We start from the raw sequence: 27,604 nt of genomic DNA on the forward strand, positions 1-27,604 counted from the left end.
CGGAGTGAATTGTTTTTGCAGCAGCCGCAGAATATGCAACGTGGTATGGTGTTTATGACTGTGCAATAATTTCACAGGTGACGTCCTGTCATGAGGCAAGGAGCAGCAGGAGGACAACAAAATCCTTAAAGCTTGCTGAATTGTGTAGGAGGAATGGAATTTCTCCATATGACTTTTGAATGTTCGAACGAACCATTCAGCTTCACTGTTAGACTGAAGGTGAAAAGATATGCCATTATTGGCACATAACTGTTGGAAGTCAGCTGACATGAATTGTGGTCCATTGTCTGAGACAATGACATCAGAAAGGCCTTGAAGACAAAAAGAAAAAAAAAACGAAAGACAAAAGTAGTGGTGGGTGTCACTGGGAGAACAAAAGGAAACTTACTGTAAGCGTCTACCACTAACAACCATCGCCTGCTCCAGGACAAATCGGCGATTTCAGTATGAATGCATTGCCACAGTCTAGACGGACGTGTACACTCAAAAAAGCGTCGTAGTGGGACCGATTGATGTTACGCACAGATTTTACAACGAGATGTCATTTGCACATTCCTGCCAAACACAATGACGTCTAGTGAGTTACTTCGTGCAGACTACACCCCAATGACCTTGGTGCAATAAAGACAAAACTTACCACTGTAGGGACTGTCTTATTTTATTCATTTATTTACACACTAAATTCCGTAGGACCAAATTAAGGAGCAAATCTCCATGGTCATGGAAAGTGTCAGTGCATGAAATTACAACATAAAAGTAATTACAGATAAAATAAAACGTTTATGAACCCAAAAAAAGTCAAGCTATAAGTTTCAGTGAACGTAATCAACAAATACAACAGGAATCAGCTTAATTTTTCAAGGAACTCCTCGACAGAATGGAAGGAGTGACCCATGAGGAAACTATTCAGTTTCGATTTGAAAGCACTTGGATTACTGCTACGATTTTTGAATTCTAGTGGTAGCTTATTGAAAATGGATGCAGCAGTACACTCCACACCTTTCTGCATAACAGTTAAGGAAGTCCGATCCAAATACAGATTTGATTTCTGCCAAGTATTAACTGAGTGAAAATTGCTTATTGCTGGGAATAAGCTAATATTGTTAACAAAAAATTACTGTAAGGAATATATAGATTTAAAGGCCAGTGCCAAAATACCCAGAACCGTGGACACAGATTGACAAGAGGTACATGAACTTACACCACTTGTTGCCCAAATCTCCCATTTCTGAGCCAAAAATATCCTTTTAAAATGGGAAGAGTTACCCCAAAATATAATACCATACTTGCAAGCTTACTACTTTCTTTTATAATCTGGACTTTAGTAAAAATGGCAAGGTACTGTTAACCAGAGACAGGCATAAGCTGTGATCTAAATGACAATAGATTTATTCATTCTTAATATCACTTGACAAAAAAGATGACTAAAGAACCACCACACAAACATTTTCATTTGACAAACGCTTTCACTAACATGGGGTTTATGGTGGACAAAGTGATCAGCTGGGGATCGACACACGACACTAACCAGAACACTAATCTCTTTATCTGACTTCATACACGTGAATCTGGGTTATGGCACAAAAACTACGCCACCATCAAGCATCTATATTCTTCTATTCAAAAAAAGAAAAATATGGTTCGAAAGACAGGGTGCTGAGAAACATATATTGGAGCCCCGCATCGTAACTGCGAATACTTTACCCTCCTGCTGGTCAGGGCGGCACACCACGATGCGTTTGGTAACTTAAGTCATGGACGGCCACAACCTGTTATTAATGGCGTGCGCCCGAAAAATGCAAGTATGCGGTCTCGCGTTTGGCTAATTCGGAACGCAGGTACTTTCCTATGAGTCTCTGAAACCCCGGTCGATTCCAGAGTGTAGGTGGACCCGTTTGCTGGTTTCCCAAACCAATTTGACTCCATGCCACGACTATGCGTGACGGAATGTGTCAAATGTTTAGATGGCCGACTCAAGACAAATAAGTACACCCACACATCACTCATTGTGTGCGTGATGCTAGAAGCAGTACCTGTGACGATTCAGAAGGTGACTGGCACAGGCTGTAAGTGGCACACTGTTAACAGCCTAGCTTTCAGAAATATGTTTTGTAACTGAATCTGGACGTCTTGGCGCCAGTGACCTGTACCAAGGAAATTCGCAGAGTGCACACAGTTGTCCCGTCACCTTCCTTAGTAACAAGGCCCCATTCTCTGCTTTATTGCCGGTCCACAATGCAATGGCCGTTGCAGCGGCGACTTCTCGGCGCTAGTCAGTCTACCTCAATGCGGATGCCGACCGACTGGCGCCAACCAACATGTCTGCACAATGAGACCCCAGAACTCGGCGTCTGGAAATGTTTCCACCCAGGTACCTCAGAAAAACGCTTACCGTTATTCCTTCCCTAGAGCATGCAAGCAAGAGCATTAACTACTGCCCACCATTTCATCATGATTTATGAAGTCAAATTGCAATAAAGATCATATTCCCTAAGAACATGAAGCGGCATAACACCGAATCAGAAGTGAGAGTTCCCTGCAATCTCTGATACTACATAAGCGAATGAAAGTAAGTAAAGTAGACAAATTTTCATGTTGAACAATCACTCACTTCAGATACCGTTCCAATAGTAAAAATGGCACCATTAAGTCTTTCAACAAGATCCTGAATGTGGGCTTCCCATGACAGTTTACTGCGCTATGTGATCAAAAGTATCCGGACACCTCCAAAAACATACGTTTTTCATATTAGATGCATTGTGCTGCCACCTACTGCCTGGTACTCCATATCAGTGACCTCAGTAGTCATTGGACATCATGAGATAGCAGAATGGGGTGCAACGTGGAACACATGGACTTCGAAAGTTGACAGGTGATTGGGAGTCACTTGTGCCATAAGTCTGTACGCGAGATATCCACACTCCTGAACATCCATAGGTCCACTGATTCCGATATGATAGTGAAGTGGAAACATGAAGGGACACATGCAGCACAAAAGCGTACAGACCGACCTCGTCTGTTGACTGACAGAGACCACTGACAGTTGAAGAGGGTGGTAATGGGCAATAGGTAGACATCTACCCAGACCATCACACAGGAATCCCAAACTGCATCAAGATCCACTGCAAGTACTATGACAGTTAGGCGGGAGGTGAGAAAACTTGGATTTCATGGTTGAGCGGATGCTCATAAGCCACACATCATGCTGGTAAATGCCAAACGACGCCTCGTTTGGTGTAAGCAGCGTAAACATTGTATAATTGAACAGCTTAAAAATGTTGTGTGGAGTGATGAAACATGGTACACAATGTGGCGATCCGATGGTAGGGTGTGGGTATGGCGAATGTCCGGAGAACGTCATTGGCCAGCATGTGTAGTGGCAACAGTAAAATTCGGAATTGGTGGTGTTACGGTGTGGTCACGGTTTTCATGGAGGGGGTTGCACCCCTTGTTGTTTTGCGTGGCACTATCACAGCAGAGGCCCACATTGATGTTTTAAGCATCTTTTTGCTTCCCACTGTTGAAGAGCAATCCGGGGATGGCGATTGCATCTTTCAACATGATCGAGTACCTATTCATAATGTACACGACAATAACAGCTCTGTAGTGAACTGGCCTGCACAGATTCCTGACCAGAATCGTATAGAACACCTTTGGGATGCTTTGGAACGCCGACTTCGTGCCAGTACTCATCAACTGACAGTGCAGCACTTCGTGAAGAATGGGCTGCCATTCCCCAAGAAACCTTCTGGCACCTGATTGAAAATATACCTGCGAGAGTGGAAGCTGTTATCTAGACTACGGGTGGGCCAACACCATATTGAATTTCAGCATTACCGATGGAGGGGGCCACGAACTTGTAAGTCATTTTCAGCCAAATGTCTGGATACTTTCGATCATATGGTGTATCTATCTGAACACCTACAAATATGAACTGTTCAGTTGCACTAATCATATGCCCATTCTGTGAAATTAAAACGTCACATTTTGTTGAATTGTGTGTTAGAAACTGTAAAAACTGAATCTTACTGTATTTAGCTTTAGTTTATGTTCTACAAGCCATTAACTTATCTCATCAACTGCACTATTTGAAACCGAGCCATTGTTGCACACAACATCCTTTACTACTAAGGTAGAGCCATCATCAAACAGAAATATTTGAGAATTACCTGTAATACTAGAGGTCTTATCATTTATGTCAATAAGGAACAGGAGTGGCCCCAACACTGATCCCTGGGGCACCCACCACTTGACCATACCCCACTCAGACATCACATCACAGCCATTCTCAACACTGTGAATAATGACCTTTTGCTGTCTGTTGCTAAAGTAAGAAGTGAACCTACTGTGAGCTACTCCCCGTATTCTGTGATGCAGCAACTGCTGGAGCAATATTTTGTGATCAACGCAATCAAACGCCTTAGTTAAATCAAAAACATATCTAGCGTTCGCAACCTTTTGTTTAATCCATCCAGTAACTGACAGAAGAAACAGAATATAGCATTTCCAGTTGTTAAATGACTTCTAAAGCCGATCTGTGCTTTTGATAGCAAATTATATGATATAAAATGATCAATTATTCTTACATAGATAGTTCTGAAACTGTCTACATTATACCTTTCTCCCTTTTTATAAAGCAACTTTACTACTGAGTACTTCAATCTTTCAGGAAATTGACCATTCCCAAAAGAAAAATTACAAATATGGCTAAATACCGGCCTAACATGTGCAGAACAGTTCTTTAATATTCTTCTAGGCACTCCATCATATCCATGAGAGACCTTAGTCTTCAGTGTTAATTATTGACTCAATCTCCCCTTCGTCAGTAACAGAGAGGAATATTTCAGACATCAATCTCGAAAAGGCATTTGCCAAGAGAGTATATGATTCCCTGTAGAAACTAAATTTTTATTTGATTCACCAGCAATGATCAGAAAATGATTGTTGAATACTGTACATATATCTGATTTAAGAGAAATATTTTTACTATGACCTGACTTTATATTGTCGACCTTGTGCTGTTGACCAGACTCTTCCTTCACAACTGCCATATGGTTTTAATTTTATCCTGTGAATTAGCTATTCTATTTGCATACCACATACTCTTTGGCTTACTAATTACATTTTAAGCACCTTACAGTGCTGTTTGTAATGGACTACCCTAGCTTGATTGTGACTACTTCCAACATTTTGATACAATTCCCACTTTGCTCAACATGATATCCTTATCCCACTCGTCAACCACCTGGGCTGCGTTTTGCTGCTAGTACCCCATTTAGAACGTTCTAATGGAAAGCAGCTATCAAAGAGCATGAGAAATGTGTAAAGGAAAGCATTATATTTGCCATCTATGTTATTGGCACTATAAACATCCTGCCACTCTTGTTCATTGATGATATTTTGAAAACTCTCTATTGCTTTTGAACTAATTTTCCTAAATAGTTTATAATTATATGTGTCATTTTTTTGAGTACAAAAGCCTTTTAGTGTTAAAATTTGTGCATCGCGCTCTGAAAGGCCATTCACCTTTTTACTAACAGAAAGCCCTTCTAGTATCAAAGAATGAATAAAAATATTGTCTATAGTTGTGCACCCTAGTTGAAAGAAACATAGTCTGGATCAGATCATATGAATTTAGGAGATCTATCAACATCCTTTTTCTTGCACCATCGATCACAACATGCTCATCGTCATTCTCTATATGCAACAGTAGAACATCTGATCATGCGGAAAGAACGTGATGATGAGATAAATAGCGGCACAACACTGAGTGGGGATTTCTTTTAAGCTGCATGGCCATCCAGGGGGCACTTATTGCAATACAACCTGAAGAATTGCTGCGGCAACACGCCGGCAATCAGGAGGAAAAATTTGAGGACATTCGAAGTCCTGTGAACTGATTTGAAAAGATGACTTCTCAGAAGACTCAAATGCTATGTCAGTACAGACTAGTAACGAGGCCAATGTCTGAATGTTGGGCAGTGGGCATGTATGACAGCTCATACTGATAATTATACAATATCAGACTACAACATTGCAATTTTTGTGTTGTCCGAGAGGGGACAGGCTTGGCAGAATCGAACAAGGCCTTCAAAGACCAATGATCCATCAGCAAATAGAACTTCTGACTGCACAAATATTGATGAAACCTTGTAACATCATGCAGAATGACGAGCGCCTCTTTTTCAAATTGACTGTAGTTACACTGCGCTTTGTTAAGAGTTTTTGAGATAAAAGGAATAGGTCTATCAGAGGAACCGATTTGATGGAAGAACACTGCTCCTATCCTGTAACAACATGCATCCACGGCAAACAAGACAGGGTTAGCTGGGTCAAAATGAATCAAACATCGATGACTTAACACTGCATCCATTAAGTGCTGAAATGCGTTCTGGCAGTCTGTGGACTACACAAAATAAAATTTTTCTGGTGTAGCCAGTTGAAAGGTGCAGTAATTTGAACAGTGTTAGCAGTAAATGCAATGTAATATGTAAGCTTCTCCATGACTGATTGGATCTGCTTAATGTTACATGGTGCAGGCAGATATCTACTTGCAGCCAAAAGCGATTAGGAGGATGAATACCCTGTACATTAATTATGTGACCTAAGTAGTTAAGTTCTCCCTGGAAGAAGAAGCACTTTTCTTTGTTGCACTTCCGGCCAGCTGAGGAAACGACGTGAAACAAGCACTCTACATTTGCTTAATGTTCGGCAGGCACATGACCTGAACTACAATATCACCCATATAGTTGCTACAAGAAGGGACTTCTGCTGTTACCTGTTCATGCATACATACATACACATATTAATCCTTGTTCCGTAGATGATGAGTACCACATTTGATGTGGAACATGTCACTTTAACATAAGTTTTCTATACACAAAATAATTAATAATTTTTTATTGTTTTCCTTTTTTTACAGTTACTACTTCATATCTAAGAATTCATCTATTGAGTAGAAGGAGTTGTCATTCAGAAATTCTTTAAATTTGCTTTTAAAGGTTGGTTGGCTATCTGTCAGACTTTTAATACTATTTGGCAAATGACCAAAGATTTTTGTGGCAGCATAATTCACCCCTTTCTGTGCCAAAGTGAAATTTAATCCAGAATAGTGAAGATCATCCTTTCATCTAGTGTTGTAATTATGCACTTAGCTCTTATTTTTGAATTGGGATGGGTTTATAATGACAAATTTCATAAGTGAATACGTGTATTGCGAAGGTACTGTGAATATCCTGAGTTCCTTAAATAAATGTCTGCAAGCTTTTGTTCTGATTACACACTTTTGTGCAATGAATACTTCCTTTCTTAATGAAGAATTGCCCCAAAATATGATGCCATATGAAAGCAGTGAATTAAATAGGCATAGTATGCTAATCTACTGATATGTTTATCACCAAATTTGGAATAACCCTAATAGCATAAGTAGCTAAACCTAACCATTTCAGCAGATCGTCGATGCAGAAATTTTGAGTATTCTGCCTTAGCAATGGACTTCTGTTCATAGTCTATATTTATCAATGCTCTTACGCCATTTACTGTACAGAATTGTATAAACTGTGTTTTCTCAAAATTTAGTGAGAGTCTTTTTGCAGAGAACCACTTAATAATTTTCTGAAAGACATTATTTAAAATTTTCTCAGATGATTCTTGCTTGTTGGGTGTGATTACTATACTTGTATCATTAGAAAAAAGAACTAGCTTTGCATCTTCATGAACATAGAATGGCAAGTCGTTAATATACAGTATATTAAGAACAATAAGGGACCCAAGACTGAACCCAGTGGGACACCATTCTTGTTACCTCCCTAGTTAGAGGACTCTACTGATTTTTGCAGACTATTTGTACTGTTAATTTCAACCTCCAGCATTCTTCCAGTTAAGTATGAATTAAGCCATTTGTGCACTGTCCCACTCATACTACAATACTTAAGCTTAGCTAGAAGAATTTCATGATTCACACAATCAAAAGCCTTTGAGAAGTCACAAAATATCCCATTGGGCGCTGTTCGGTTATTCGATGCATTCCAGGAACCTTTGAAAATTGCAGAATCTGAAGGACTTCCAAAATATGGTCTTTGTAACGAGAATAAACCTAGATGAGTGCTTATCACAAAGTATAGTGTAGACTGCTCGTCCAGCGATAACTGTAAGTAAGCCTCACGGAAATCAGTCTTTGAAAACTGTCTGCCCTATCCTATTCTGTCCATCAGTTCCTCCAAATGTGGAAGTGGAAAAGAATTCACGACTGTAGCTTTAAAATCAGCAAACAGATGTAACTCTTGAGGATGACCAAGGATGATGCCCATAGGCTTGCAGAAATGGTTTAGACAATCCCACTGTCTTTCATCCTTGCAGTTACTGAACAACCTACATATGGGCGCAGGCCACACGTGGAAAAATCGTGGGTGCACATTATCTTTCATAGTAAGCTGCACTTCAAAATCTTTAACCCATCGTAAAGCGGTTCAGGCAGTTCGTTATACTTACTACACAAGTCAGAAACATTAGTGTAAGGCACTGAAACACTGATTTGGAATACATTGTCTTGTATGCACATTCTAAACAAATGAAAAAAAATCTTTATTACTTAGGAGAACAGAAGCATCCAAATATAATTTCATTGTATTTTGTTTCACTCACAACTGAACTAAAAGTTTATTCGTCGCCTGTATGTTGTAGCAGTAGATTTCTGAGATGCGGAATGCGAAGTTTGGGTTGTGCTGTTATTAATGGTTTCACCATAACTGTATGTGCTTATTGACAGCTTTGCTGCGACCGTGCATTCACTCAGTGCTGGCTGTTGCCTGACGTGAGCCTTGCTTACCACGAAGTAAACACTGTCTGAATGTGACGCTGCCGCCCGCACTGGTAGCATTTTACGTCATGACAAGGAAAAGCTTTCCAGTTATGATTCGAAAAGCACTAAGGACAAGACTTCCTCAAAGAATTTTGAATCACATGTCGTATACCACTTCTATGTTTACTCTTCTCACAATACTGTCATGTACTTTAGACAAGTGTTTTTGTACACCACGAACAGCAGGAATACATGGAGCCTCAAAATCAACCTCTGTTGAGGCCACAATACTTTGAGATTCCGCAATAAGCAGAACCGTTTTTAGATCAGGGTTGGGTGAAAGTGTGTGTCTGATACTTTCTGTGTGACTGAATAATGTAACATGACATCACTATAATTGATACCGCAAGAACACTTAAACTTACAATGCCTTGTCAGCCCTCTGGGTTCAGCAATCCACTGTTTAGTGTTTGAGAAAGCTGCTGCTTGAGACAAAAGTATTTAAATCTTGCTGCTGCGACATGTTCGTCTAGCAGCCTACTGAGTACTTGGCTGGTGTCTGGACACACTTTAACACACAGATGGGAGACATGGAGACCGACCGTCGACAAAAAGAAAGCATTGCACTCTACACTTCTTAAGTTATATGCAGCAAAATGGGCCTCCAATTGCGCTGGATATTCTGACCATTCTTCTTCTTTACTACGATATGGACCAAATTTAGGTACAGCAATCCATGGCAGCACTGCTCAGCGTGAGAGTAGTGATGTCAGCTACTGAACACTGAGTAACAGGTGTCCAGTCTGCTGTCCCTGAAGCTGAGTAATTTCTGTTAGAGACATTTCCTGTGGCGGCTCAGACTTAGTGAAACACTTGATATGATATACACATATCAAGAACAGAAAACTGGCAACTCCTGGCAGTGAAGGTACGACTAAACTCGCATACATAACCATGCCCTAGGCAAGGCTAGTCTATTTTTGACTAGAATCATCGTTAGTTTTTGTGCCAGACGAAAATCTACTCGCTAGTACAATGGTGGGTTCTTTGGTTTGCTCTGGGAGGTGATTGAGTGGAACTATAACACATATAGTATGATATGAAGATTTCCTTAACTTGGTACAATCCATTTTCACAAGAATGTTCTGAGAATTTACAACTGTCTCCGAATATTGAAGTATCAGTTGATACAGACAAATTTACAAGACTCTTCACTTGAAGTGTAAGTGACATACTGTACACATTAGAGTTCTGATGAAGACATTAATACACTGGAAGCCTATCTAGGATGATGCTGCAAATTGGGACAACTGTTCCTCTGCTCAGCCATAACTAGGCCATCGATTGCGGTGGCGTTGTCAAGCTCTGGGAGGCATGGCTATTCCAGTGTTGTCCATTTGTTGGTGCAGCATGCAATGAATATACTTTTTGACGGTTTCATTGTGAGTTACTAATCCGGCTTTGGCACCTTGTTCTTTGGACTATACAACAACAAATAAGATTGAAAAATTGCAGGTGCAGATGCAGTACTGAAGGGCAACCTCAAAAATTTAAATAACTCTACGTGGGTGTTGATCAGAAAAACTTGTTGCAACTATGCATTCAAGAGTAGCTGCAAATAAGTGTCATAAAGATCAGTCTTGGAAAAGAAGCGCCCTGCACCAAGTTTGTCAACGAGTTCCTCAGACTATGGCAAAAGAAAAGAATAAATCACAATCGATTTACTGTTGCCTTGAAATCTGCACATAAGAGTAACCTGCCTGAAGGTGATGCCCACTAACTGGCTCCTACAGCGGATATCACGCCATTGTGCTGCTAAGATAGATGTTTCTGTGCCACATGATCTCTGACAGCATGAGGAATAGGTTGTACTCTGCAAAACCGTTGTTGCGCTTTGTCTTTCATGAAAACACGAGTCTCAAACTTATTAGTTATGCCTAGGCCATTATCAAAATGTCACTAAATTCATTGCACAGTTTAGCAACCTTGTTGGTCGGTTGGTTGATTTCGAGGAGGGGACCATCGGGTTAGGGAAGGATGAGGAAGGAAGTCTGCTGTGCCCCTTCAAAGGAACCATCACGGCTTTTGACTGAAGTGATTTAGGGAAGTCATGGAAAACCCAAATCAGAATGGCCAGACGCGGGTTTGAACCGTCGTCCTCGCAAATGCGAGTCCAGTGCGCTAACTGCTACACCACCTCGCTCAGTAGCAACTTTGTCCATAGGCGTAGAAGAGTTCACAAACAGAACATTGTCTTGAATTAACAAACTAAAAAGATCAAAAGATTCCATGCCAAGAACCTTTTCATTTTCAGGTAAGCACAATACTGTGAATGAAACTGTGTTGGTAACGTTACGAAAACTGGTAGGTAAGCTGCAAACACATAACACAGGAATGTATGTCCACTGTAAGCAGACAGAGTTGCCTGTGACTTGTGTAGCTAAGGCTCGCCTAATAATTCTTAAGTGCTTTCATTCTCTGTCACTGATGTAGCAGTGTCCAGCTGCATGTGTATTATGCGATTGGCAATCTGCAGAGAGACAGACAACTCATTTGCCTGATGCTCTGTGTAAGAAGTACGTGACTTTTTCGCTGTTGCTTTTATTTTGCACTGCATAGCACTACTTACATTACTTGGCGTGCAAAAATTGCATTAACATTCATGGACTGAGACTTTAGGCAATGTGCGAAGTGTACGTTGGACTTGTATTTCTGTAAACAAATTGCTTGAACATGATCTTGCTTGCCACAATGATAACACTTAGTGTCACGGCAGGGACACGTCTGGCACGTATGTGCTGTGAAACACTGATAGCAAGGTCGAATACCATTGGTCTGCTGCCTAGCATGTTGGTTCTGTTGATGTCGCTGCCCTGGCTGGAAATTTACGTGCTGCAGCGAGTGAGCTATGGGTACAACATATTTATCACTACTGCCTGTATGGCACAAAGAAGCACTGGAATCAAAATCCACTGTTGCACTGTTTTACAAGTCCTGACACTTCACTAATTGCAAAAGCTGTTGCAAACTAGGATCAGGATGAGAAGCTTTTCATGTATGTGAGGATCTGACACATTTTGAATAATGTCATCCCTCATCATGGTATCACTGTAATAACATCCACACTCATACTTAAATATGCAATGGCGTGTAAGCCCTTGTAGTCTGCCACCCAATGCTCATGAGTCTGATTATGCTACATTTGCAAATGAAAGAATTTGTAAAATGCCGGCTGTAGTGGCCGAGCGGTTCTAGGCGCTTCAGTCCGTAACCGCGCGACTGCTACGGTCGCAGGTTCGAATCCTACCTCGGGCATGGATGTGTGTGATGTCCTTAGGTTAGTTAGGTTTAAGTAGTTCTAAGTTCTAGAGGGCTGATGACCTCCAATGTTAAGTCCCATAGTGCTCGGAGCCATTTTAACCATTTGTAAAATACAGCTACAACATTAATCTGCTCATCAAAGTATTTGTCTAGTGCAGCAGTTCATTCTTCATAAGGAACATCTTCAGGGCGGGTGATATGTAAAAGTTTCCAGGCGATCCCGTAAACTCATACACAACCAACGCAAGAAAATAAGGTTGCCTGCTCCTACCTTCAATGTCATGCACTGTGAAATGTGGATTGAGCTGTGCTCAGTAAACGAACAATTCCTCATATGTTGAATCAAATGCACAGAATGGTGGAGAAGAAACAGGACTGCTGGCTGTGCTGCAGTTGGTGGGGGCGGCAGTGGTGTGTTTACTTATGCAGTGAGCAGTCTTGTCATCATTTCCATCAAATTCTGCATATGCTGCTCCCAAAACTGAAAAATCTATGTTACTGACAGTTCTTGCGGAGGACTAGAGATGGTCAATATAAGCACCAAAAATTACAAAACAAGAAATGGTATACACAACCAAAAACCATGAATGTTAGCCTCAATATGCACAAGCAAAACAGTCATTTGAAGGCCACCTTCTGAAACAGAAAAGCACAGGAACAGAAGCACTGTGAAAAATCACAGTTCTGAAGAGAAACTATTAGTGGTACCAGGTGGTTATATGGCGAGAATTAGAAGCAAACTGGAACACTCGTGGGCACAGTCTCATCGCCAGTTATTGGGTATGTCCAGGGGTGGATGTCGAGGATTAGAGGGGTGCAGAGACAGAGGATAATTAATGAGAAACACATGTAATATGTTCTTAATTCTGGATTACTTAACTTCAATTCAGGTAGTCCATTTGTTTTCCAATAGTTCCTTGACACAAGCAAGTTTGTCGTAGGTAGTCACAGAGAGAGGTGAGGCTAAGTAGCAGACTTCGAATGCGCCAAGGGTATTCTGCTATCCGACAGGGCTGGCACTGATATGGCGTCTTCTTAAGCCAGCTCTGTGGTGGTGCTGGCCTAGAATGCTGCAGAGGATGTGTTTTCGAACTGGCCTTGGACTGGCGGGCAGTCACTGATAGCCTGGTGTGGTGTCGATAGTGTACAACATCACATATGTATTTGAAACTCATAAGAAGAGCTTAGCTCATAGCTGTATCATTAATTCAAAAGAATCACCTGCGGCAGTTCAAGTCCGATTTTGGTGACCCAATGATCAACGACTTCGCAAAATAGTATTTTCGTATTTAAAAAAGAAATTTTATTCTGTTGTAACTGTTTACCTAAACGAAAACTCCAGTACATGTCACTGGCGTAAATTTTTATTGTTACTGAACTTATGTAGGCTATAACTATTAATGTAAGCAAATTATTATTGTTATATTAAAACATGTTTTCTATTATTGAAGCCTAGGCAACTGTGATACCGTACAATAAAAATGAAAATGTCAGCAAATTGTTTTTCGGAGGGGGGAAGAAACTAAATAACTGTAACATCCTAATGAGATCCCAGCCCTGAACCTGTGCCTGATAATGTAATAGTGTCCTACCATTATTAGAGTTGAAGACTAAGGGCAGAGTGGCTGTACTGTCAATAACCAGTACGCTCACGGCCACTTTAAAGTCGGCTGTGCTATTATGACACTATGAGTGGACAAGAAGTTTACTAATTCATTCGTGTTACCCATATTTACACAAGTGTGCTAATATTCTTGCTGTAATATAGTTAGCCGGCCGTTGTGGCCGAGCGGTTCTAGGCGCTTCAGTCCGGAACCGCGCTGCTACTATGGTCGCAGGTTCGAATCCTGCCTCGGGCATGGATGTGTGTGATGTCCTTAGGTTAGTTAGGTTTAAGTAGTTCTAAGTTCTAGGGGACTGATGACCTCCGAAGTTAAGTCCCAAAGTGCTCAGAGCCATTTGAACCATTTTCGTAATATAATTACAAAGGCAATTTTAGTAAGAAAGCAAGTGAATTATTGACTGACAAATCACAAAAGACCAGTGTATTCAGAGTACCAAAACACCAACTCTCAAACCAGCAGAGTTCATACTACCAGTATATATTATTTGGACACTGTGTTTTGGCTCGTCCACTTCTTCATTTAGATAATTTGACCCAATTTCGATTGACATACTCTCCCATCCCCACTCCCTCCCGACATAACTACTTTACTACCAATAAACTAAACAGAAGTCGACTAAACAAAGACCCGATCCGATTTGTTCTGAATTGCGTTTAGCATTATTATGTTGGAAGAATCGACAGATTATTATTATATTTACTACAGTGTACCGTCATGAGTAGTCCCATAAACTTATACTGTCTTCTATAGGGCCTTAGGGTGTAGCTCATAGAGAAGAAATATTTCTGCTCTGTGGTGTAGCTTTGGCACACTGTACTGTGCATGGTCAGCTTATAGTGTATACGTAATCGGCTCTAAAAACTCGTCTTGCTGAGAAGACGAAATAATTATTGTTTGCGTTTCGGTTTTTGCGTTCTTGTAGACAAAATACACTGCACCACTGACATATTGTAGAACACCGAGCTTTGAGAGATTAGTACGTGATGACGCTGGAAAACCTCGAACTGTTCCATTTGAATTCTATATTGTTTCTGTCATATAAAGGCTGACAGTTGATTCGGTGGATGGATCTCCGCCGCAAGAATTATGGAAAAAGTTGTTTTATATCTTAGCGCCACTTGGTATGTTCAACAAGCGGCTACTGCTTACAGTAAAAGATATACAATATACGGATAATTAACTTACGCTCACACCTAATTTCAAAACAATAAGAGTTGTTTGTCTGTTGTCAATAATTAACAAGTCTGCATTCCCTCCTTATGCTTCTTTTTAAACCACATTACTCTGTATTGCTTCACTCGGAACCAGTGGCCTGTCCGCAATGGAAGGCGTACCTCAAAATGGCGCTAAAAAGAGCTGCCGAAATGTAAGGTTGTATTTTGTGACAGTATTTTGGTAACATGGCAACTCAGAAACCGGTAGAGTGGGTATCAGCATTAATAACAAGATTCGAGGAACAGGTATAGTAAATCAAATGCCTTCTAGCTTAGTTCTTTTAGCAAATTTAGTTGATATTAACGAATCTGAAAATCAATATCTTGCAGACAGCTTTTGTGAATGGGCTAGCCAGACCGGATGTTGTGGTGGGGATATGAAGGGATGAATGAAATATAACTGACGGTTGCATTGATGTTTAGCGGTTTGCTGTCATATTGGGAAAGAAGAATTACCTGTCATTCAAATGTTTCATAAATGTTGGTACTGACACGCCCATCAATGAAAATCGTGGCGCACGATGAAATCAATATCTGACGCATGTGTGAACTGGAAGAAACCAGAATGATAAATAATCCCAATGTTACGGTAGGCAAATGATTGAATGACCGAATTGAAGCAAGACTCGTCGTGTCCTGTTATATTAGCAAGCAGCGAGTATCAAACATCGAGTCAATCTTGAGAAGTGTATGCATACGCTTCTCGCACCTCGACCGCCAAGATAAATATTTTTGACATCTGTGTTTTTTTCTATATAGGTTTGAAACTATACTACATTCGTATCAGCAGAATAATGCGATGGAGACATAGAACCATTTGTTACCTGCAACTGGCCCATTTTCTATTGTAGTAGCTGGAATTCAATACCGACATACGATTATTTGCAGAATATAATTATCGCAAATTAGCAAATTTTGATTAACGCGTTTCCAGGGGGAAAATGGTTTGAAGATTTAGCTATCTTGTTTTCCTGAACAAAAGCAATCAGTGTCAACAGCTTGTTAGTTAATAGGAGCACCACATGAATGTGTCCCATTTTAAAATTTCCCACAAGGCATTAAACCTCATAATTCATCCATCCATAAGGTATATGAATGATGGGATGCCCCTTCTTTGAGATGACGTGTAAAAATCAATTTCTGTACCACCTACTAATACATGAGTCTGATGTCTTTTACGAAACATGGTTCATTGATAGAAAACTTCCATGATCTCTTCACATCTTTGATTGAATGATAGATTTTTATTTTGGCCCATTTGTCAACAGTGTGTGTAACTGTAATATGGGGCAAATCAGTTTACACAAATATATTAATATTTAGCCAACATACTGCAATTTAAATACAAATAATTGGCAAATATGACAATTCACAAGGTTACATATATTTTTCTGTAGTTTCATGTTTAGATCTTAAAGTTATTTTGACACTTTCTCACAGATCACTACAGCACATGCATACAATATATCATTTTACGTTTATATATAGTTTTATATTCAAGTTTTAATTTTGTTTCCAGGTATTCTTTCACACAGATGTTTACAATACATACATACAGACCGCAAAACATATATTCTCTCTCTCTCTCTCTCTCTCTCTCTCTCTCTCTCTCTCTCTCTCACTCACTCACTCTCCCTCCTCTCTCTCCACCATAACATTCTTGTTGCATTAAATAATCCAGAAATATGAATTTTTAATGAATCCATAACTGTTTCATGTGGCACACATAGAAGTGAAAGATATATATTTTACGAATAAAATTCCATTGACAGCCTGTGTCTTGATTTTTCAGGTTTTTATTTCCATTGCGTTTTTCAGAACAAAAGCTCCATTGCCAGAGTTCCCAAGTTTAACATGAGACTTTCTGTCAAGACCTGACAAAGTAGACACTTGTACATGGTGAGAACCTGCTTCACTGTTTGTCCACATTTTGCCAGGTCATGATGAAATGATGAAAAACCTCGAATAAAACTTGTAGTTTTCCTTCTGGAGTGTGTATTGGATATAAAACCTGAAGAACCAAAATAGAGATACTCAACAGACTTTTATTCATAACATACAACTCTTAAGAAATGTACGGATTGCGTTCTCACTCATACTGGCCTGCAGACTGTGGCAGATACTTCAGTAGCTGAAATCTAAGTACTGAGGACCTCAGGTCTTGCGTGTCCTTTAAGAATATAGTGGGGATCCCTTTCTTGTTAGCTCTTCTTCTTGTCTGCTGCTGCCTCTTGTATAATGTGGCTAAATTTATTGTCCATCTAGGTGTGAGGCATCCATACATTGCACATATGCAACATAATTTATTGATGCATTGACACATTTCATGTGTGCTGAAGTAGGCCCTACAGCCTTCAACATGTAGTTCATTATACCTTGCAGTTGGGCATAAAGCCAGATGTGATGTAAGAGTACTCCATGTCTTAGGCCTGCATTGTTTCAGAGTCAGGCTTACCTTTTGTGTTGATGGGCTGTTGTTTAAGATTCATGAATGGATAAACAAAATATTCTGGGCTGAAATGTAACCATGTATATTCAGTCTTTAATTGTTGAAATTTCCCTGTTCTAAAGTCATGAAATGGAAATCAGTAATCCAGAATCTCAATGTAGGTATACCAATAACCTTTTAAATAGTAGAAACTTTTTATGACTCCACTTGTTTTGTCACATTGAAGATTATGCATATATTTCAACAAATTTCAAGCCAAATATTGTCTAATAGTAGGTATTCTAAGATTACAGTGTCTATACTTGCTCTACTGAAAGAACTACTTATCTGTAACTACCTACATAGCAAAGCGATGACTATGTGTTGGTGTACAGCCCTAAAAAAGTATTCATAATAAGAGTACTGAACAGAAACTCTTCAAGAAAATATGAAAATTATTGCAGAATAACAGGGTCTATTCTAGGTAGCAGATATTTCAGTTTTCTAGTTTAAGAAGCCAAGCAGGTTCATGTCTGAGTTCATCAGATGTAAATGCTTGGAACCTGATGGCCTCTCCATGATTGCTGTACCTTTCAGTCAACTCCCCATAGTCATTTTGACCACTACTTCTATGGTATATAGTTTAGTTACTTAGTTGTATGTTTCATAATTGCAATCTCTTGCTATGATGTGGGATGAGTCATTTTTATAATTATACAATCATAGTACAATTTCTCAATGAAAAATATGGCAACATATTGGCCATTTACATAATTGTGCTTAGCTACATCTCCCCTCCCCCCACCCCCCTTCTCCCATTCCACTTCAGCTCACTGAGCAAGGTGGCGCAGTGGCTAGCACACTGGACTCGCATTCTGGAGGGCGATGGTTCAAATCTGCATCTGGCCATCCTGATTTAGGTTTTCCATGATTTCCTCAGATTGTTTCAGGCAAATGCCAGGATGGTTTCCTTGAAAGGGCATGGCCGACCTTCTTCCCCGTTCTTCCCTAATGCAATGGGACTGATGACCTTGCTGTTTGGTCCCCAAATCAACCAACCAACCTCTCCACCCTATTTATTAATTATTTTTTTTTTACATGTAGTGATTTGTATTTAACTATGTTCAGTCTCATTATCAAATGCACATTCAGAAATTCTTTTATGGATAGTATATCATGAATCTTTTTCTTAAGGTGCTTGATCCACAATGTAGTTAGGTAGCAGAAATATTAGGTAACTTTGAGAAGTTCACAAGCACATGAAGATGTTGTTAACCCAAACTTGTAATTTGTAAAGTAAGAAAGGACATAAATGGTGCTGTATTTGGATCTGTTATGCTATGGCGAATCATAGGTTAATTGTGATGCAGTCAAAACAAATCGCTAAGAGTAAGTCTCATTCCCACAGACTGTGTTCATTCATCATGAGTAGGAAGAAGAGGAGGGAGATGATAAAAGAGAAAATGGAAAAGTAACATTCCTGACTTCGTTAACATTTGCTGCATTAGTTACTGTATGTTTAATTTCTCATAGCAAATCTACCATTTTGAAACGATGGAAAGGTTTGGTACCACTGATTCTCAGAAATGGAGCAGGAGCTTAGTTGTTTGATTTGGAAGCTACTTATATATAGCTGATGATTTTCTGATTTGTTGGTGTCTTTAGGGAGAAACAGAACTTCCTGAAAATTTGAAGTTACCTGCAACATTATTACTGTATTTCCAACTTGCAAATGGGCAATTTCAGTATTTCTACTCTTTTCTTTACTGTCTGTATTTGATGACAAATAAACCCACCCATCCTCTGATGACCTGGTAGCCAAAAGGCTGATGTGATCTTAATTTCAGATTTCATTTTCTGTCATATCATTACAGAATAAGTGATTACTATTGTTGTTGTTTTAGAGTCTGCCCTCCATACTGCTTTTGATATGTAATTTTTAAAAAATAATGAAGCAAATTGACAAGTTAAAATGAACTTCCCTGACTCTGCATCCAAGTCTCTGTTTTCCAGTTTACGCGAAGAAAAATAGATTGACAATAAGAGATTAAGATTTACAGAGAGATGGCTTGCATGGTGGCCCAGCAGCAACTTCTCTCTTGTGACTGGCAAGGTTGTTATTATGCCAAGACCAGACAGGGAATAGCTGTCAGATGAATTAGGATCATAAAAGCATGTGCTAGTAGGCCTCGTTGCCACCAGAAGGTGACTGAGTTAGAAAGGTGCAGAATTACTGAGCCCCGCAAAGTGGGCTGACCATATTGTGACATTTTGTCTCTTCCAAGACATGCTGTAGAGTATAGTGAGATGTATGTGGAACTGTGGAACCAATGGATAGGACAAGGTAATTTGCAAGACGGAGATGATGCAGTGTGACTACTGCATGGGATGACAGCTACCTTGTCTCATTGGCTGTAACAAACGCATATGTTCTTCCTCAATGTTTATTGGCGGTGGTGCACTGATGTCCAGGGGTGTGGACCTGTATTTTCAATAGTTCAGAATTGTATGCTGGGGCTGCACTGATGGAAGGCATGCCATAGTGGTAGTTTCCATTGTCCAATACATACAAACATTTCAGATTACACTGAGTGTGTTGGTGTCATTGATCCTGGATGTAATGCCAATAAAATGACAAATATAGATGCTACTCAGCACGTAGACTAGGCAGAGTGGCGACAGTCACAATGAAAAAGACATGACCAGTGTCATCTCCGGACACAAAAGCCCGCCTGCGAGTGGGTCTGAGATGAGCAGCTGTGATCGGGTGGATAACGTGGGTTTAGGAGAGGTGTGTTGTGAGGAGGGATGCAATGTAGGCATGGAGGAAGATGCCAGTGCTACCTGTGGGAGCATCCCTCCCCGTCCCATATCTCCATCCAATATGAATAAACTGAATGAGGTAACACTTTTAAACAGAGCTATCGGGTATATGGGAGTGTTGAAGCTCCAGTCTTCATCCAGTCATTTTCATTTTACATAAATTACTTTAGGCACATGCTGGGATGGTTGCTACTATGAGATCATGGCTAAATATGTGCCCCAGCCTTGTTGTACTAGACCTATAAGTATCTAAATGCCTGTGTGTGTAAATTACTGTATTTTGTTATCCTTAAATTGCAATACCAATATATGTCCAGTATTCTTCTAAAAGGGATCTACGGATGAATAAAACTACTACTGCTGCTGCTGCTGCTGCTGCTGCTACTACTACTACTACTACTACTACTAATAATAATAATAATAATAATAATATTCCTCTTCTGTACCCCAACTACCCACTGTAGCAAAGACACAATCGTAATCGGGTTTTAGTGCCAGGAGATGACAGAGGCTGTTCATGTATGAATTTTGTTATCATCTTATGAAGGACTTAACGCTGATAACTGAATAATATCTAACGATCTTTTTCTTTGTTCCTGTCTGCCATTCAACACCTTTCCTATGTGGTGAGTAACATCTATTATATATATACCAGATGTTCCTCATAGGAGTTGTCAAGTGCATTTCATCTGATGTTTCGACATATGTTTGCTATTCTGGTTTTTGGACTGCCTAGCTGGAGTCAGCCCAAGCAAATACTTCTCATCATGTTTTTCATGTGACGCCCAACATCGACAGAAAGTGTGGGCTTGTATCCTGTTACAAACAAGATGATTTTTAAAGCTGAAATTTATGTGCCTGTTGATAGACCTGCGTCAAATTAGTCTAGTGCAGTATTAGTTTTATCAATACTTAGTAACAAGGTTAATAAAACAAAAAGAATGAACATGACTCCAGCAGTCACAGGCACTCTTGCTGCTGGGGTATTGTTATTCTGTGCATTTTACTGTCCTATTCAGTATGCACTTATAAAGCTAATATTGCACCAGACTAACTGGAGATCACCCTATTGAAGAGGCATTTAAAAATTCCAGTTTAAAAATCACTTTGTTTGTAAGGGGAAAGAAATCGACGGTTACCGGCAAAACTGGGCAGAACATGAAAGCTTTGATGAGCATTGTTTGTTTGGGCTCACTTGAGCTGCACAATCAAACATCAAAATTGCAAATATCTGACAAAGATAAGCAACATTTGAAATTTTTTTGTGTACTTACTGATAAAACCTTGAACTGGAAGAACATATTACTGAACTTCTCGGACAGTGAAGTACAGCTACTTACTCTTCATATAATTGTTAGTCTTGGAAATAAATGAATGAGTCTCATGACATATTTCTCATTTTTCCACTCAATATCGTCGTATGGAGTAATCTGGCTTAACTAACCACTTACAAAAAAGTATTGATTGCACAGAAGTAAGCAGTGAGAATAATAAGTGGTGTTAACCCAAGGTCATCAAGTAGGTATCCCTTCAAGAAGTTAGGCATTCTAACTGCATCATCACAATACTTACATCCACTAATGAAATTTGTCATAAATAATCCATCACAATTTGGGAAGAATAGTGACGTTCTCACCTACAACACTAGAGGAAAACATGACATCTATTACCCATTATTAAAGCTGTCAATGGCTCAGAAAGGAGCTCATATGTAGCAATAAAAATTTTTGATCATTTTCCCAATAACATAAAAATCTGACAGGTAGCAAAACAAAAAAATAATGTGTTCTGTAATGTGAACACAGTATACCTAACCTGTAAATGGACTGATTCTACATTGTTTCAATAAAATAATCATTGAGATGGAACATGTAACTACCTAACAATACAGACAGTGACCAATATTTTTTAACTCTTCTGGACACATGTTCTTTGGTCTGATCCATAACACACATCATGGATGTTGCAGAAGTATGCACCAAAGTTGAAGGTCTAATTACGAATCCATTCATGTTACTAAAATTTCACAGTCCAGATTTTTACTTAGCACTTCTAGCTTTTTAACTCTTTGCAAGCAAATATTCTCCCACCCCCACATGAACTATGGACCTGGCCTTTGGTGAGGGTGGTTTGCTTGCCTCAGCAATACAGATAGGCGTACTGTAGATGCAACCACAAAGGAGGGGTTTCTTTTGAGAAGCCAGACAAACGCGTGGTTCCTGAAGAGGGCCAACAGCCTTTTTAGTCATTGCACAGGCAACAGTTTGTATGATTGACTGATCTGGCCTTGTAGCATCAACCAAACCAGCTGTGCTGTGGTGGTACTGTGAATGGCTGAAAGCAAGGGGAAACTACAGCCGGAATTTTTTTGCGAGGGAATGTAGCTCTACTGTATGTTGATGATGGCATCCTCTTGGATAAAATATTCCGTAGGAAAAATAGTCCCCCATCCAGATTTCGGGGCAGAGAATACTCAGATGATGTCATCATCACAAGAAACAAAGCTAGTGTTCTACACATCAGAGTGTGGAATGTTAGATTCCTTAATCAGGCAGCTAGGTTAAAAGGTTTAAAAAGGGGAATGGATAGGTAGAAAGTTAGATATAGTGGGAAATAGTGAAGTTCCGTGGCAGGAGGGACAGGAGCTGTGGCCAGGTGAATGCAGGTTTATAAATACAAAATCAAATAGGGGTAAAGCAGGAGTGATTTTTAAAGTGGATAAGAAAACAGGAATGCAGGTAAGTGAACACATTATTGTAGCCAAGATAGACATGAAGCCCACACCAGCCACAGTAGTAAAAGTTTATAAGCCAACTAGCCGTGCAGATGATGAAGAGATTGAAGAAATGTGTGATGAGAAAGAAATTATTCAGGTAGTTAAGCGACAAAAGTTTAATTGTGATGAGGGACTGGAATTCAATAGTAGGAAAATGAAGAGAAGGAAAAATAGTAGGTGAATGCAGTCTGGGGGAAAGGAATGAAAGAGGAAGCCACATGCTAAAATTTCTTCACAGGGTAGTATTTAATCACAGCTAACACTTGGATTAAGAATTATGAAAGAATGGTCACACAAACGAACTTGTTATTATGAAAGAAGTTGTGTATGTGAAAGAGACTGTAGACACCAGAAGGTTTCAGATTGCTTATATAATACTAAGACAGAGATTTTTGAACCAGATTTTACATTATAGGACATTTCCAGGGGCTGATGTGGACTCTGACCACAATTTATGAACTGTAGACTAAAACTGAAGAAATTGAAAAAAATTAGGAAATTAAAGAGATGGGACATTGATACATTGAAAGAATCAGAATTGTTGAGAGTTTCAGAGGGAGCATTAGGCAATGACTGACTAGAACAGGGAAAGGAGTACAGTACAAGATGAATGGATAGCTGGGAGACGAAATACTGAAGGCAGCAGATGATCAAGTAGGTTAAAAGACAAGGCCTACAAGAAATCCTTGGATAACACAAGAGATATTGAATTTGATTGATGAAAGGCGAAAATATGAAAATGAATCGGGCAAAAGGGGAAAGGAGACTGGATACGAGAGATTGGTAAGAAGTGCAAAATGGCTAAGCAGGAATGGATAGAGGGCAAATGTAAGGATTTAAAAGCATATATCACTACGGAAAAGGCGGGTACTACCCACAGAAAAATTAAAGAGGCCTTTGAAGAAAAGAGAAGCAGCGGTATGAATATCAAGAGTTCAGATGGAAAACCAGTCCTAAGTAAAGAAGGGAAAGCTGAAGATGGAAGGAGTGTATAGAGGGTCTGTACAAGATAGATGAATTTGAAGGCAGTGTTGTAGAACTGGAAGAAGGCATAGATCGAGATGAGATGGGAGATATGATACTGCAAGAAGAATGTAATAGAGCAGTGGAAGACCTAAGCCAAAACAAGGGCCTGGGAGTAGATGACATTGTGTCAGAACTACTGATAGCCTTGGGAGAAGCCAGTCATGATAAAACTCTTCCATCTGGTGTGCAATACGTATGAGACAGCAAAATACCTTCAGACTTCAAGAAGAATGTAATAATTCTAGTTCCAAAGAAGGCAGCTGCTGAAAGGTGTGAACATTACTAAACTATCAGTTTAATGTGTCATGGTTGCAAAATACTGACTCAGATTCTTTACAGAAGAATGGAAAAATTAGTAGAAGATGGGGAAGATCAGTTTGGATTCCAGAGAAATGTAGGAGCACGCAGGACAATATTGATGCTACGATTTATCTTAGACTATATGTTATGCTTACAGCATTTGAAAAATTAGTGAAAGCTCTTGACAGTGTTGAAATTCTGAAAGCAGCAGGAGTAAAATACAGACAGCAAATGACTAAATACAACTTGTACAGAAACAAGATGGCAAGAGCTTAGGGGCATGAAAGGGAAGCAGTGGCAGAGAAGGGAGTGAGACAATGGTAGCCTATCGGTGATGTTATTCAATCTGTACACTGAGCAAGCAGTAAAGAAAACAAAAACAAAAAAAAAATGGAGTAGAAATTAAAGTTCAGTGAGAATAATAAAGACTTTGAGGTTTGCCAATGACATTGTAATTCTGTCAGAGTCACTAAAGGACTTGGAAGAACAGTTGAACAGAATTGACAGTGTCATGGAAGGAGGATATAAGATGACTGTCAGCAAAAGCAAAACAAATATAATGGAATGTAGTCGAATTAAATCATGTGATGCTGAGGGAATTGGATTACGAAATGAGACACTCAAAATAGTTGATGAGTTTTGTTATTTGGGTAGTAAAATAACAGATGGTGGTCATGACAGAGAGATTATAAAATATAGACTGACACTGGCAAGAAGGGCCTTTCTGAAGAAGAGAAATTTGTTAACATTGAATATAGATTTAAGTGTCAGGAAGTCTTTTCTGAAACTGTTTGTACAGAGTATAGCCATTTATAGAAGTGAAACATGGATGATAAACAGTTTCAACAAGAAGAGAATAGAAGATTTTGAAATATGTTTCTACAGAAGATTAGATGGGTAGATCACTTAACTGTTCAGGAGGTACTTAAGTAAGTAAGTATTGGGGAGAAAACAAATTTGTAGCACAGCCTGACTAGACGTCAAGGGATCAGTAGTTTAGTATTGGAGGAAAGTATGGGGGTAAAAATTGTCGAGGGAGTCCAAGAAATGAATGCAGATTCAGAAGTATGTAGGTTGCAGCAGTTATTCAGAAATGAAGAGTTTTGTACAGGATAGAGTAGCATGGAGAGCTGTATCAAATCAGCAATTGGACTGCTGAAGGCCACAGCGACAACAACAACAAACAGCTACTGCATTTCTGAAAGTACTTTGTGGTTTTTTGATTCAGTATTCTGTGCCTGGTCACACAGTTTGACATATGTGTGTGAGTGGTAATTTGAATGCAGTAGTATATTTCCTCATGGAGTCACACCTAGTGATACGTGGCTGGTGACCACGTGGCTCTGAGCTGAATCCTGTCATTGCTTCCACTTACTTATGCCAGGCTCCTCACTTTTATCTTTCCTATCTGGCCACTCTCGGCCAGCTCTTGTTCTTTTCCGACCCTGACGCTATTAGGTTTCGAGGGCGAGGGGTCTTTCATTTTCCAAGCTATACTTCTCATGCAGCATCTGACCCAGAGCGGGTGGCTGCAAAAGGCGTCTGTATCCCATGTTAAAGGCGGCCTCCAGAACTGCGGAAGGCAGTGGAATACCACCGCAGATTATCTTATGTTAGAACTCTGCTACAAGCAGGAAAACTAGAAAACCTTAAAAGAGAGATGGAAAATAATCATTTGGACCTCGTAGGAGTTGCTGAGGTAAGATGGAATGGACATGGAGAGTTTCAATCAGATGAATATGTATTGTATTACTCAGGAGGAGAAGTAAAAGGAATGAATGGAGTAGGAATGATTATGACAAAGGAATTGGCTAAATGTGTGGAATATGTAGACTATGCAAATGACCGGGTCATTGGTGTAAGGCTGAAAGATTTACTGATTGTCCAGGTGTATATGCCAACTTCAGAACATGATGACCAAATTGTAGAGGAAATGTACAATGTAATAGAGAGAATAATGGACGAAAATAAAAAGTGCTGCAAGATAGTAATGGGAGACTGGAACGCCATTGTGGGAGAAGGGAAAGAGGGAAACACAGTAGGCAGTCATGGTCTTGGAAAGAGAAATGACAGAGGTGAATGGTTAATTGACTTCTGCAGGGAAAGGCAGCTGATAGTAGCAAACACATGGTTCAGGAACCACAAGAGGAGGCTCTACACTTGGAAATCATCAGAGGATAAATACAGAAACCAAATCGATTGTATACTGGTAGAAGAAAGAAACAAGAATTGAATCAAGAAGGTGCACACATTACCAGGTGTAGATATTAATAGTGACCACAACTTACTTATGGCAGAAATAGAAATAAGAATGAAAAAACTGAAGAAGGTGACCATGGTGAAGGAGTGGGATTTAGAGAAGATAAGATCCAACAAAGAACAAATTACAGAAATGCTGTCTCGGGTGTTTCTAAACACATTACGAGACAAAGAACCACCTGATAATGCCAACGAGTACTGGAATATGCTGAAAAAGGGAATCATTAAAGCAGGACAGCAAAATATAGGATATGTAAAAGGGAAAAGGTAAAAAAAACCATGGGTCACACAAGAAATGATTTCCAAGATGGAGGAGAGAAGAAAATTGAAAAACAAGAACACTGAAGATGCAAGAAAGATATACCGAAGGTTAAATAATGAACTGCGAAGAGAAACAGAGCAGGCTAGGAAAAAATGGCTAAAAGAGGAATGTGATGAAATTGAAGAACTGGACAGGTAGGGAACATACGACTTGCTATACAACAGAGTAAAGACTATGACATGGGAACAAAACAGAGCAGGAAGTGCTACTATGGAAATTTTGAGTAAAGACGAAGAGGTAGTGTACAAAGATCGTGGTGATGTCCTCCAGAGATGGGAAGAATATCTAAAATAACTATACGACACAAATAGGAAACCAGAAACTCTGGAACTTGAATCACACAACAGTGTGATGATGAGAAAGGCCCAGCCATCATAATGGAAGAAGTAAAGTCTGCCATAGCTGCAATGAAAAATGGCAAAGTGATAGGTACAGATGCAATACCAGGAGAAATACTAAAATGCTTGAACCAAGATGGAATAAGAGAAATATTGAGGTTATGTAATAAAATATATGACAGTGGTGAATGGCCTGAGGACTTTCTGACAACAGTAATGATTCCATTACCGAAAAAACAAGGAACCAAAAAATGCAGCGAGCACAGGACAATCAGCCTCATTTCACATGCAGCCAAAGTGATGTTAAGAATAATTAATAAAAGACTTGAAAAAGTAATGGAGGAGAATCTTGGCAAGGAGCAGTTTGGCTTT

The 27,604-nt window shown here is 39.6% G+C and overlaps 1 protein-coding gene across 2 annotated transcripts in view; it reads left to right on the forward strand.

Moving 5' to 3' along the window:
* The first annotated feature begins 15,080 nt into the window (after positions 1-15,080).
* Positions 15,081-27,604, forward strand: part of LOC126178807 (neurofibromin) — a 474,179-nt gene continuing 461,655 nt past the window's right edge. For both annotated transcript variants that reach the window (XM_049924560.1, XM_049924561.1), the window contains exon 1: positions 15,081-15,206. In XM_049924560.1, the coding sequence (XP_049780517.1) occupies positions 15,147-15,206 (60 nt within the window). In that variant the 5' untranslated portion in view covers positions 15,081-15,146. The remainder of the gene's footprint in view (positions 15,207-27,604) is intronic.

Source organism: Schistocerca cancellata, chromosome 1 (assembly GCF_023864275.1).
Source record: "Schistocerca cancellata isolate TAMUIC-IGC-003103 chromosome 1, iqSchCanc2.1, whole genome shotgun sequence".
NCBI lineage: Eukaryota > Metazoa > Arthropoda > Insecta > Orthoptera > Acrididae > Schistocerca > Schistocerca cancellata.